General features: G+C 42.3%; 1 protein-coding gene across 2 annotated transcripts in view; it reads left to right on the top strand.

Annotated features, from left to right (window-relative positions):
• Positions 1-1,422: 1,422 nt before the first annotated feature.
• rundc3b (RUN domain containing 3b) overlaps positions 1,423-12,940 on the top strand; it is a 35,530-nt gene continuing 24,012 nt past the window's right edge. For both annotated transcript variants that reach the window (XM_036539391.1, XM_036539390.1), the window contains exon 1: positions 1,423-1,896. In XM_036539391.1, coding sequence (XP_036395284.1) covers positions 1,802-1,896 — 95 coding nt within the window. In that variant the 5' untranslated portion in view covers positions 1,423-1,801. The remainder of the gene's footprint in view (positions 1,897-12,940) is intronic.

Below are 12,940 nucleotides of genomic sequence, written 5' to 3'. Positions count from 1 at the left end.
AATTAACTGGATTCTTAGTTTGAGTTGTAAAATAAAGAACTGTTGAATAATTAAAGTATTTCTATTGTAGCATTCTATTTTTACTGAATTTCATGTACTCCACCTATAGTTTGACCAAATGTGTATTGGGTATCCCACAATAATAGGAAGTATAAGGTAGGCCTATTGTGTATCAGTCCAGCACATTATATGTGGACATTAAATTTAGAAGCTAGTTGGCATGATCATATGATTTCTTTTTTTAGTTGTTGAGGCATTGTCTATATCTTATGTGTATGTGTGTACACTTATGTCATTGCACAGTGTATGTATAAACACACTGACATACATACAGAAGGAGGGAGGGAGGTAGTCAGAGTGCCTGCCGTCCTTGAATGTCCGTCAACTCAGCACACATTAGTCCTTATGGAGGACACAGAATATAACCAAGGTGATATGACTGTGGTATTAAGCAGATTGCCTTAATGATACAACTTTGTTTTTTGCCCAGGCATTAGGATAACAGCTGACTCTTGACAAGACACCCTGTGATTTTCAATTACCACAGAGAGGCCAAGGCCCTGAATTAAGATGGTGGCACAAAAGCTAGTAACTCCCACTGCATGGTGTCCCCATCATTGCAATAGGCCATTTGGATTGTACATAGACATAGGCCTGAGGAAATACTGCATTCAGTTTGCCACCTAGTTCCAAAGTCAGGTCTTAATGTCTTCATTAAGTTTTACCTCTTTGTTGATTTGGCTTTCAGCAATACAATCTTTTCCAACTACATTGTTAAACTGCCTGTTTTAACTAAGAGATGCTTGCTTGATTGAATCATTCAGTCATTGGTAGATCAGTAGTTTTGCTGAGGATATCTACAATAAGGTATCAGTGTTGGCCTGATAATGCAGTTTAGCAATAGCCTATATGTGAAATATCTCCTCTTAAGCCTCGTAATGCCATCAGGATAACTTAACCCAAGGTGGGGGACCGATTGTGATGCCACACCTCCTACTTCAATCCGTTAACATGTAAATATTTTCATATTCACACGTTTACGTGTGGCCGATGCCCACCTTAAAAGTTAGTCTATTCAATACCTTTCTGCACTAGAACAATTACACTATATTTTCAATCTTTAAAATGTGCACCTTATTTTGTTCCCCATACAGCAGGTTGGTCACGGTAGCACATAACTGTTTGACCCTTCGTTTTTGTCTGAAACGTACGATGAAATTATTTTGGTTCCGGTATTTCAATTCTCGTTTTTTAATTTTCGTTTTTTAACGGAATGACATCCAATTAAACCTGCTTCAAATAGACTATGAAGTCATTACGTTGTCAACAGAACTACCTTCAATTGTTTCCGCGTTTTTTTAAACGTCTCGAGATTTTCACGTCAGCCTCGGCCCATCCCACCGAACATAAACCATAACGGAATTATGGCTCGGCAATTGTGCTCAAAGGCAAGCGTTTTCACCGACCGTCTGCAGCTCAAGCCACAAAGCCTCCCATCGGAAACTCCCCTATTTTCGACCTGTCACAATTCACAAGCCGCGCATGTGACTGTCAATTAATGAGAGATTATATCAGCCTCCGAAATCCTTCCTCTTTTATTTGCCGTTCCTCGCACAGATCTCATGACCACGTCTTTCGCAAGCAGGCGCTGTGCATTTCGTGTGTGTTTGTTGTAATGGGCCAGGCAACACGCCGGAGCTGAGATGATATAAAACTGCAGTGGAAGAGGGGGGACGGGAAACCTGATAAATACAAAACGTGAAAACTGCGCACCCGTGAGAAGTCTCAAAGACAAGCAGGGATGGCATCTCTGAGCCTGGGGCTGAATTTATCCCGAAAGAAGGGGGCAGCAAGGACCGGTGCCGTGGAGAGAAAGAACCTGGTCACAGTCTGCAGGTACCGTGAGCGCGTCACCCGCAACCACTATATAACAATAAACGGGAGGATTTGCCTTTTATATAAGAACGGTCGTAGCAAAGGATGATATGGAATTTCAAAACACAGCACGTCGCTGCCTCAGGCTCTTTTGTCTCTCTCGCCCAACGACATAGCGAGCTCTAGAACACTTATCTAACCAGTTCAGTTTGAAATTTTGAAACAGATTATGTATACGTGTATTGCACGCTTCAAAGAAAGCACAATGAACTCTGAAAATGCACAATGCTGGCAAGCCAGCAGGTTAGACCGTGATCGTGTCGTGAATAACTCATCTCTGAATCTAAACTCTGCCAGCTAAGGCATGGCAATTGAGTTTTCTCCGTATATTTGTAGCATTAATAAGTATGGCACAGTAAGAACCGCAGGGTGTGCTATGCATTCAAATATTGTGTGTGGTAAATATATAATTAGGTGTGCGTGTGTTTGTGTGTGGTATACTTTTATATACAGTATGTTTGTAACATTTCCCATGAGAATCCGACTGTTATGTTGAGTTTTAGTCAAATTTCACGAACATGTCGCCTGTGTGATCTTCTGTCTTTAGAAGGAGACAGCCAATGCAAAAGAATACAGTTTTCCCTTACCATTGTACCAAGGTTTTATTATTTTCAGTTTATAATCTGAAGTGTGTCCTAATGTGTGCATCATCCATAGTTACACCAGAAGAGGAGGGACATTTTCCCAAAATGCTTCTGTAGCTCATTTAATAATGAGGCGATTGTTTCTCAAATAGGATTTGTTTGTTCATTCTTCATCTAATGACTGTATATCAGCCATTCCTCATGAAAAAGGTATTAAAAAGGTATTTCGCAGACGTCATCAACTCTTGTCTAGGAGTAAACCAAATGTTTTTCTGTCACCTTGTCTAAATGTCTAATTGTGTCCTGTATATACCAAAATATATTGAAAAATATTTCAAATTGTCATTTGAAATACACTGGTACATATTTAGCAATAGCAGATTTCTTGGGCTTCAGTTATTAAAAGCTATTAAAGCTATTCATGCACTTAACGTAGTAATTAAGCAGACAAAATATTTGAAAAAAAAAATCATTAATTAGAAGTTTAAAAGTGATCCCCAGCAAAGCTTTAATTGACCAATATGCCTGCCTGTTTGCTGCAACCCTTGGAGAGAGGGAAAATTATGGGCTGGTTTAGTACCCTCATCATTGCTTGTGGGACTTCTCTCCAAACAAGTCAATACTATAGAAGTAATTTAAGGTGTGCAGTTAAACATTTCCCAATAGACGAGTGAGACCAGTGAGGTGGGATCCAACGTCTGTTACCTCTGTCACCAGTATGTGAAGCAGAGCTGACATGATCACCCCTGTCTGGGCGCTGCTATGTCTGCCTGTCTGTCTGTTGGGATAACTAAAAAAATCTGTGGATGCATTTGAATGAAACCTGGGGAAATAACCACCTTTGGAGCGAGAAAGTGGTGATAAGTTTTTGTGGCTGCTGCTGATAAGGGTGATGGCACGACATATTGTTTTAGTTTGTGGCAGTGTACGTAATCAGAAATTGAATTAAAGCAGGCAGCAGTGTCTTGTAGTAGTAAGGAGCAGGATTTGTAACTGAAGGGTTGCTGGTTCGATTTCCTGCTGGAGCACTGCTGTTGTACTCTTGGGCAAGGTACTTAACCCACAGTTGTCTCTGTAAATATCCAGCTGATAAAACTGAAAGTCGCTTTGGAGAGCTTCTGCTAAATCACAATAAAATGCATTAACTAAATAAAACAATCCAAACAGCGATTAAAAATCATAATTAAAGTATTGTAAGCACAAAGTTTTGCATGAGTGAAAATGAACTGATCTGATCTATGATCTATGCAAGTGCAAGCTATGCACTCTAACCTCTTTAGTTTCCCCAGTCTGGCTTTTTTGGAGCTTATTGAACAAGTGGTTCATAAACTATGAACAACATGATGGTGACAGCAAAGAGTCCTATTTCTTGAATGGTGCAGAGCTCATATTGAGCACCACAGGTAGACCTGTTTGGCCAGGTGGAGCCCTTGTATTTGAGCTTGTTCTGGTTAAAATGAGGTGACAGATGCATTAAAAATATCAGATATGTGGCCAACACAGTTTTAATATTGAGGGATATTATTCTCTCATGAGGACAAAAAGCCACAGTGGCAAATTAAAAAGAGCTTATTGACTCTCCAGTGAATGGCGGTTACCAAGCCTTCATTATTACTTGCAGTCTCATTTAATTTCATCTTTATTAATTCTGTATGACTCAGATTTGTTCAAGCCAGCCCTAGTTATCCCCTCCATCAGTGTGTTTATTGAAATGAAGAGTCATTGGACTTGAATCTCACCAAGAACTGTGATTTTTTTTTCCCCTTAAAAATTTCATAGCCATCCACACTTAAATGATAGTGTATTAATTTTTCTTATTTTCATCACTGTTTTTGCACTTTGCACTGTTCCGTGCCTGGTTGGACAGTAGGGAACAACAAGAGAACAAGGGGAAAAACACACATGCAGGAGTTCAGGGAAAATAAACATACAGAGACAGCTTACTTTTAAGTAGGATATATGTAGCTGTTTTCTGCTGATGTTTGTACTGTTAATGTTTGATCCATGGTGTCTCTCCACAGCGCTGTTAGTATTGAGTGTCTCTGCGCAGTTTCTCTTTTGCCTTCTGCTCGCAATGAAGTCAGCAGTCTTGTATCTTAACTCATCGGAGTAATGATTGCAGGTTGCTCCCTGGAAACCGCCCTGTGCATGTAGTTTGATCAATGAAGATGTTGCAGTCTCCAATCTGTCAGTGCTTTAGTTTCACCGGTTAGCTCAGCAGCAGTACGATGGTCAATGGTGCATCTGAGAAGGCTTTGTGTAGCCTAAATAAATCAAAAATACAGTACGTTACAGACGTTAAGACCGAAGGGGAGAGTACTGTAATCCTGTAACATTGATTTGATGGCTATTTTGGGACAGAACAATGTGTTCACCGCAGGAACATTACTGATGGCGCAGTAATACTGTGACAGTCAACATAACCTCGTTTTGTCTTTTGTTATTAAATGCAAATTGTTCCCTGAAAGATTTTTGTAAATATTTCTCACAGTTCTGCTGGATTCTCAGTCCATGTCTAATCATATTTTGCCAGTTGTAGAATGCATTAAAAGCATTTTTTCTTTTAACAGAGTTGTATTCTTCCAGTCAGCACCAGGAGAAATTTTCTTATAGTTTAAAGTCAAATCTACAGTGTCTTCTGGCAAGTTTTAAAATGTTTTGCACTGTAGGTGTTTATGTCAGCTGGTCACCCATCCAACAGTGAAAACACTGGTGCATGACTATGTATTTGAAAGGATTAGTCAAGTCATGTCTGTCTGCTGTAACATGAATCGTGGATAGTAGATGGTAGCTTGGAAGTGCAGTTCACAATTGTCTTAACGGTTAAAAAATCTGGACGCTAAGGTCCTGGCTGAGGCCTCTACTTTTCCATCGCTGCTGTTGAAAGAAGCACCTGCATGCTTTTCATTACCTTTTCTCACGCCCCTTAGTCCCGTAATAAGAAGTGCAAATCAGGTCAGCACGAGTGTGGTAGGTGCAAATGGTTAAAAGGGCTCCCTGTGAACCCGCGCCAGCTCAAAGCCCAGCAGCCCCCTGCCGTTCTGTAATTGAAGTACCGAAAAATCCGGGAGTCCTTCGGTGCTCTCATCCTGCTAATTTCAGGCTCCCGGGGAGCGAGCATGTCCCTTCATCAGCGATGGATCAGACACCTGCTCCAGTTCAGTGAGCAGCACGCAGAAGTACCAACGCAAACGGACATGGCGGTTTCGCAGCAAACAAACAACAGCAACCGCAAAGGCCTTGTGTCCTCTCGCGGCGTTACAGAGGGTAAACCGAGGCATGGTGTGTTGGAAATGCTAACCGTAATTTGCGGGCTGATTAAGTACACGGATGCCCCCAGCTCTGCGCTGCTATTCAGGAAACCACCCTCAACACAGCATGACTGAAATGCTTTGGTGTACTTAAATAAGTAAGCCCTCCCATGTTTCCTTTGTGTCACAGGAAAGGGATAAGAATTCAGGCGTTGTCTTAAACAGTCGCTTATTGTTTTTGTTTGACCATGATCATGTGATGCAGTGATGTCATAAGTCATGAAACACTATTTGGATTTATAGTGGGTGATGCAGGGGGTCCTGCTTTCCAATCAGATAGCCCTACATGTGTGCTGTCAGTGCATGGTTTGGTGTTGTGCCTGAAAATCGATTTTGTTTTTGTTTTTTTTTTTTCTTTTTTCAAGGCGGTGTAAGATTTCTTTAAGAACTTAAGCAGTGGCCACAGGTGAGGCCTCTGAGGTAGGGCTGAGAAAGGAAGACGGCGGGATGTTGTTGAGGATTTTTCCTGCACGCAGGATTAGGGCAGAGCTCTATTTCTCCGCTAGAAGCAGAGGGGAATGGCCTACTGTGTTTAAGGAGAGCTCTCTGGAGGAGGAGAGGGGACTGAATGGGATGGACAGCGGATTTGTGAATGAAGAGCGGGCCTCTCCTGTCTGGAGAGAAATGAGAATGCGTTCAGGTCAGCCTCTCAGGAATACTGGCAGCATGGAAAGACGGAAGAACAGGATTTTACTGCAGGAAAAAATCAGCGCACTCTTTGAGCTCTGTGGAGTGCCTCAGGGAGGCCTAGTGTTATGTCGGTGGGAGAACTGATACACGCCTGCCAGTACCTGGCTCAGTACCTGGATCACCCCAGCTGCATATAGACATGCTTTGAGTCAAGAACCTGACACCATTATGCTGACAGTACACAGGTGACTGTCAGGTCATTTATAGGTGATTCAATTGTTGAAGGTACAGGTCATTAAATCCTGCATAAGGGCGATTTACTGTGTTCTGGATTTCTTAAGTTCAGCGTTGAACATTGAATCAGGCAGTCTGGGATTGTGCAAACTTTGCCCCCCAAGGGCCGCTGACTGAAAAATGATCCATCACTTACCTTACCTTTATCATTCAACATGTTTATCTAATTCGTGCTCAAAATCATTTATAAGATTTATGGAAGAGACTGATAGCTAGTTGACAAAGGAACTTGAAGAGACGTACTTATAAGAGAGTGCACGCTGAGTTTTTCCCCCAGGTGTTTGGTTTTTTTTTTTTTTTGTAGTTCCACTCTAACTGTAGAAGAGTTTGATGGAGGTGCAGCCGGTGCAGTCTGCGCCAGTGCGTCCTCTGTGCATTGATTTTGACTTGCACAGTGACGCGAAACTGCAGATGTGACTGGAGATGTGGCCATTCAGCAGCCTTCTGCTGCGTCCTCCCACTCAGATTCACCCTCCCTTATTAAGCTCTCACTTATGTTTCACCCAGTGTAGGAGGAGAGGTGGCCTTTGGAGGGTGTGAATAGACCTACTGACACTACAGAAGAGTCTGACTTCAGTTGGTAGTGCCTGCATGTAGATTGAACAGATACGTTTTTTTCTTTTTTCTTTTTTTAATTTCATCCTTGTTCCTACGTCATTGTGTACAAAGGGTCAATATGTCATACAGCAATGTAAGATGTATTGCTGCGTGAGTCAGATTTGTTAGGCTGTGTCCTTTGTTTGAAGAATGTCAATACTCTGACTCGCAAAACACAAGATGGAAGTGGTTGAGTGAATTGCCTAGCTGAATTGATTAAAAAATTGGAGCAATCCAGAGCGCCTGCGGTCATTGAGTGGAATGGGCATGTAGGTGTGTTTTTACCCAGGCTCCACTCCGATTGCAGTAAACTGTACCTAGATGACGATGGCGAAGAGGCCATGTGATTACTCTCTCCAGACCAAAGAGGCAGAAGAAGGCTGTGAAGATGGGTCTAAGTGGGGCTGATAAGGCAACGGTCGAGCTAGCTTTCGGTCGTTCACCTCCTAATTCCTGAAGCTACTTTAAATTCCCAAACATGGCTGAAAGCTACTGAGGCATGGTGGTGTTTCTGCTGTTCTTGGCGTAAAGAGGGGAACATACATCATATTTGAACAGCCAGACCCCTGTAGATAAAAGAATGGATTACACCTGCGCATTCCCTGGTAATCAGTCAGCCCTGTCTAACCCAAGGCCAGGGGAGGCAAAATACCCTCAAACGAGCAGACACACACAGGTGTCACGAGAATCCTCACAAATAGGCAGGATTATATGCAGCGTTTTCAGTCTTTGGTGCAGGTGCAGTGTATGGAAAATTCCACAAATCAGAAAATATACTCCTCTACATAATCTGCTGAATTTTTAAACTCATGGATGGTCATGACTGTTTAAGTGGTAGTGGCCATTTTAGCCAAATGCATAAATACGCTTAACCCTTTGTGCGTCATTAAGAGTTGTCAAAGATAATGTTTCTCTGTATTACACTGGTCAAGTACGGCTTGTGACGGACGGCCATCAAGCTGTGTCTTGTGATGAAAGTATTGGAAATCATTATATCCCGCTTTTGCCCTGAAACAATGGTCTGTGCGTCTCAGAAAAGGGAAGGTGGACTGCAAAATGCCATTCTGAATTACGGCTATTCTGTAATGCCTCATTCACATGCAGGAACAATGGTCCTTGAGAAGGTCTAATGAGTTGTCTGTAATGACACTGCAGTGGTTTTACATATAATTCACACCGGATGGACTTCGGCAAACACGTCTACTGGGGGTTTAACTCACGAAACGCATTAAGATGTTCTAGGGCCAGGGAAGTGCGGAGTGCAGTTTTATCGAATGCCGTGATTTGGACTATTAACTTCCCGGTGAGTGGGTGTAGAGCCTTTGTCACCACCCAGGAGCAAACAGGCAGCTATCAGAGCAGCTTCCCACACTAACAGTAATGAATCAAGTGTCTATCCTGCAAGCTCTCAGAGGCTGTAAGTAGACTCTGAGTTGAGCCCTGAGCATTAGAAATGCTTCATCTCTGGTGTGTTACTGCCATGCAGGAGGGCGGAATGCAGGCAGTGCAGTGTTTGTTTTGTTGTTTTTGCCCTGAAAATTTCTAAGAACTTGAATTAAGCAAGTATTACTTAAGACAATAATCAAGACATTCAGTCACAAGGTTGCAGGATTTTTTTTTGTAATGTGTTGAGCGTGAGTTGGTGCCAACCCAGGGCTTATTGCTAATGACTATGTTTTTTTTGCATGGTCCATTATTCGCCTGTTAATTTGTGGCAGGTTTTCTTGGTTTTTGACGCTTTTGCCCCACAAGTTACCGTTGTTCTCTTCGACATGCTTTTTGTTTTTTGTTTTTTATTGAGCAGTAGACCTGGTGAGCAAGTTACAAAATCTATAAAACTGTCAGGTTGGAAAGGAACAGTTTGAAAAGAGAGTGCTGTGATTGGTGGCAGTGCGTTCATTTTGTCCAGGTGGGCTTTACTCTCTACAATGGGAAGTGGGTGAAGGAGGAAGAAAAAGCTGAAGCAGACTCTTGGGAATTTAATCAAACTTTGACCAGTTCAAACACTCTCAAGCAAAAACCATTGATGCTTTAGCTACACCGGCAACTTCTGTCACACAAAACCACATTGACCGTTCACGCTGCCCCTCATGTCCCTACATGCCCTCTCGGGCTTTTTCATCAAGGGGACTCGGCGATGGATGTCATCATCAGTAGTGTGATGCGGTGCAATTAACCCGGGATAATGTCCCCCACTGAGATAGCTGCATCTGCTCTCTCTCGTGGCCTGAGGTCAGGGCCACCGCTGCTCTTAGGAGTTTCACATAGCTGCCCGCTGGAAACATAGTGATAAAAGTAGCTTTAACCCAGCAGTGGGGAAACTGCTGAACAAGGTGATCTTCAGTGGTTTGGTCTAGAGTTTCGATTTTATGAGTATGTAAGAGGTTAAGCTTGAATGAATGAATTTCTCTCGAAAATTCCAAAAGGCCTACTTACAGTACGGTGCATCCTGTAATTTGACAGATGGTATAACTGCGATCCCAGTCTATGAGGAGTAACTGTCAGGACATTGGGCTACTGATAGGATGGCCCAACAACTATAAACCAAAGCATGAAACAGTTTTTTTCCTTTGCTCTTTGCCCCTTTATGCAAACCTGTTTTGGAATCTATAATTGTATACAAAGCTTGTCTCACTGCAACAATTCTGCACTGTGACAGGAGCGCTGAAGTGAGGCTGGTTTTTGGCACTGCGTCTCTGTAGCTCTTTACATAGCGCACTACAATGGAGCGGGTGCCGACTGAAGGATAGCCATCATCTTAGCCACTCGCAGGTGCTTGACCAATCGCAAAGTGCCTGAGAGCGGTGAGGCGGGCAACACCTGCCAACGTGCTGACCCCTACCCCCGGTGGGACGAAGAGTTTATTCTGCTGCTGTTGGATCTTGCCTATCATAGGCTGATGACATCACTGGGTTCAAACCTGGACTGTAGAACTCAGCTTATGGTCAAGACGAGCACCTTCACCACTGAGATACTTGTACTAAAGACATAATGGATGTGGCATCCTGGCTGTTTTTATATTGGTTCCTGGTGTCTAAGTCTCTGCAGGCTACATTAGCATCCTGAGCAGCCTCTGCCTTGAGGTAACATTAGGTTTGTCTATCAGTGCCATGTGCTCTGATCCTCTCCACCTGATGCCTCAAGTACCGCTGCTGGGGTGTTTTAATTTCGCAGCATCAATTGTATTCAGGCAGGACTGATTTAATTATTGGCACTTTAATTACTCTTTTCCGACGTGTCAGCGCTGGTTGCGCGGTTCCCGCGGAGCCCCAGGCTCCCAGGACGGTTCAGTTACAGGAACGATATTACGAGATGACTAGACAGAAGGAAAATGGCTCCGGGAGTGCACCGCGTCATGTGACAGGACGGCCTCGTCCCTGATGGGTTTTTTGTCACTGCTGGCGGCCTCCCTGGGTGGGGCCATTAACTACCGCGCCGTGCTTTGGCAGAAAGATCGTCCTTTTGGTGTTCGTAATTACATGCAGGGTGACAGCAATGAGGTTATGGAAATACGGGCCTTCTGAGCTATACCCTCACAGTTGTCATTGTTTGAGTCTCCATGGCCTGTTTAGATTTGAGCTTTATCACACTGCCATATGAAACATAATTTGTCAGCCCTCTCACTGATGACCCCAGAGGATATGGGCTCTGAGCGTTAATTTACTGCTGTCTTTGAATCGCTGGGGAAAAAAACAGAAGGAGAGAGCTGATTTAATCTCCTTTATGAAAATCTCACAGTGCTGCAGTCCATACAGGAAGAAATAATGTAGAACCAAAGCAGTTATTTTTCATGAACATGTGATTAGTGTCTGCCTCACAGCTTATAGATAGCCTTTTTTGTGTCTCGAGCTATTAGACATTTATGTGTTGCTGTGTTATCTTGCAAATTGGTATTTAGATACGCAGTGTGTTAATGTTCCTTGATACAGAGTGAAAGTGTTTTTGTATCTTTTTGCTTGGTTGTCTGAATCCACCAATTAACACGCTTGCACTGCACATTTTGCACTTTGACACAGGTTGGAATGCCTTTTTTTGGGTATGTTAATAGAATTTTGCAAAAACTCAATTGCTTTTGCGTCATTCAGCAGTATGCAGATCCATTTCAAGTCTGTGATGATTACTGTAGGATTGCTTCGTTGGTTGTGAACTCTTGCAGTGGATTTCTTAATCTTTTTTTTTCCTGTTTGTACCATTCTGCACTTTGTTCAGTGTTATTTTTCCTGTTATCTAGTAATTTTGTTTAGAGTTTAAAATTGGATTTAAAAATTTAAAAAGAAATGATGGATATAAGTGAATGAATAGGATATAAAGAAACAATGACACTATTTTGGTGTGATCTCCACCGTGTAGGATAAGCTGTCCTACCTTCAGATGTATTGCTGGATACCAAGGTTTATCACGTTATATGTCCTGAATAGATAGACTGATCAAAGAGTGGCCTTGACGAAGGTCTCTCTTAAGTCTGTGTATAGTCTTGATGACATCAGTGTCTTGAGTGCACGCAAGATTTCCTCATGTGCCATTTCCAGTAAGGAGATGACAACACAGGCAATCCTAGCCCAGTGAGCCCATTTTTCAACACGTAAAGATAGACGTGTCGAGACACGCGTCTTTGTGTGAATATGACGTTAGCGCTAACAGATGCATCCACATACCTTTTAGAGCATCCTCATTCCTCAGCTGTCACTGCTTAATCCATTTCCAGTCAATACTTTGCAGCCGTTCACGTTCATATTGAAGGTCTCTGGCATCACCTTGTTTTTCCACATTGCTTCACAACCATAAACTGACAGTTTGGCACATGACGTCTGATGAGCTAAAAGTGTGAAGTGATTCCCAAGCCTTGAAAAAATCCTCACTCTGCAGTTTACACTTGAGAGTCTTCCCGAGACACAGCTACAGTTTACCTACTGTAAGGTGTAGCAACAGAGGCTGCGGCATTAATAATTAAGATACAGTATAATTAGCTAGCTGCAAGACACACAGAGAATAGATACTCCATTACTAATTGATGATCAATTGGTGCAAGTGTGAACTCTTGGACACAAACTTCATTGTACAGGGTTAATATAAATGAGATGAAGTTAACTGGCCAGATCATAAAATGGTCAAAAAAATATAGTGAGCTAACCAGGTAATAATACATACTGGTCTGACTGCAAGGTCTTAATTTCAGATATATTTCAGACCTAAAACATAAAACATTTTTACAGTTGCAAATAGTGCTGTACAGGGAGGTAATTAATTATTAAATAGGAATGCAGTAGGTACTGCTTTCATATGTGATCTGCTCTGCACATTCGGATGTTGTGGATCAGGCAAGTGTTCTTCATTTTCATGACTAGAGCGTTTTTCCAACAATTCAAATCAAACAATTAATATATTTTTTTAAAATTTCATTTGCCACTCTTTTTATCAGTCTTATATCTCTGTATTGTCTGCAGTACTTGGTATCACTTTATCGTTTCAGAACATCCTTGGTAATATTTAGGTTAATGTTCTACCATACTGGTAGGCATCTTTACCTTTTTAAAGAATGGGATGGGCAGAAAGTGTTGCAGGGTGTAGATGGTAGGGTTGTCTACTTAC

The sequence above is a fragment of the Megalops cyprinoides genome, chromosome 10 (assembly GCF_013368585.1).
Source record: "Megalops cyprinoides isolate fMegCyp1 chromosome 10, fMegCyp1.pri, whole genome shotgun sequence".
Lineage (NCBI taxonomy): Eukaryota > Metazoa > Chordata > Actinopteri > Elopiformes > Megalopidae > Megalops > Megalops cyprinoides.
This window is presented reverse-complemented; position numbering and strand designations above follow the sequence as displayed.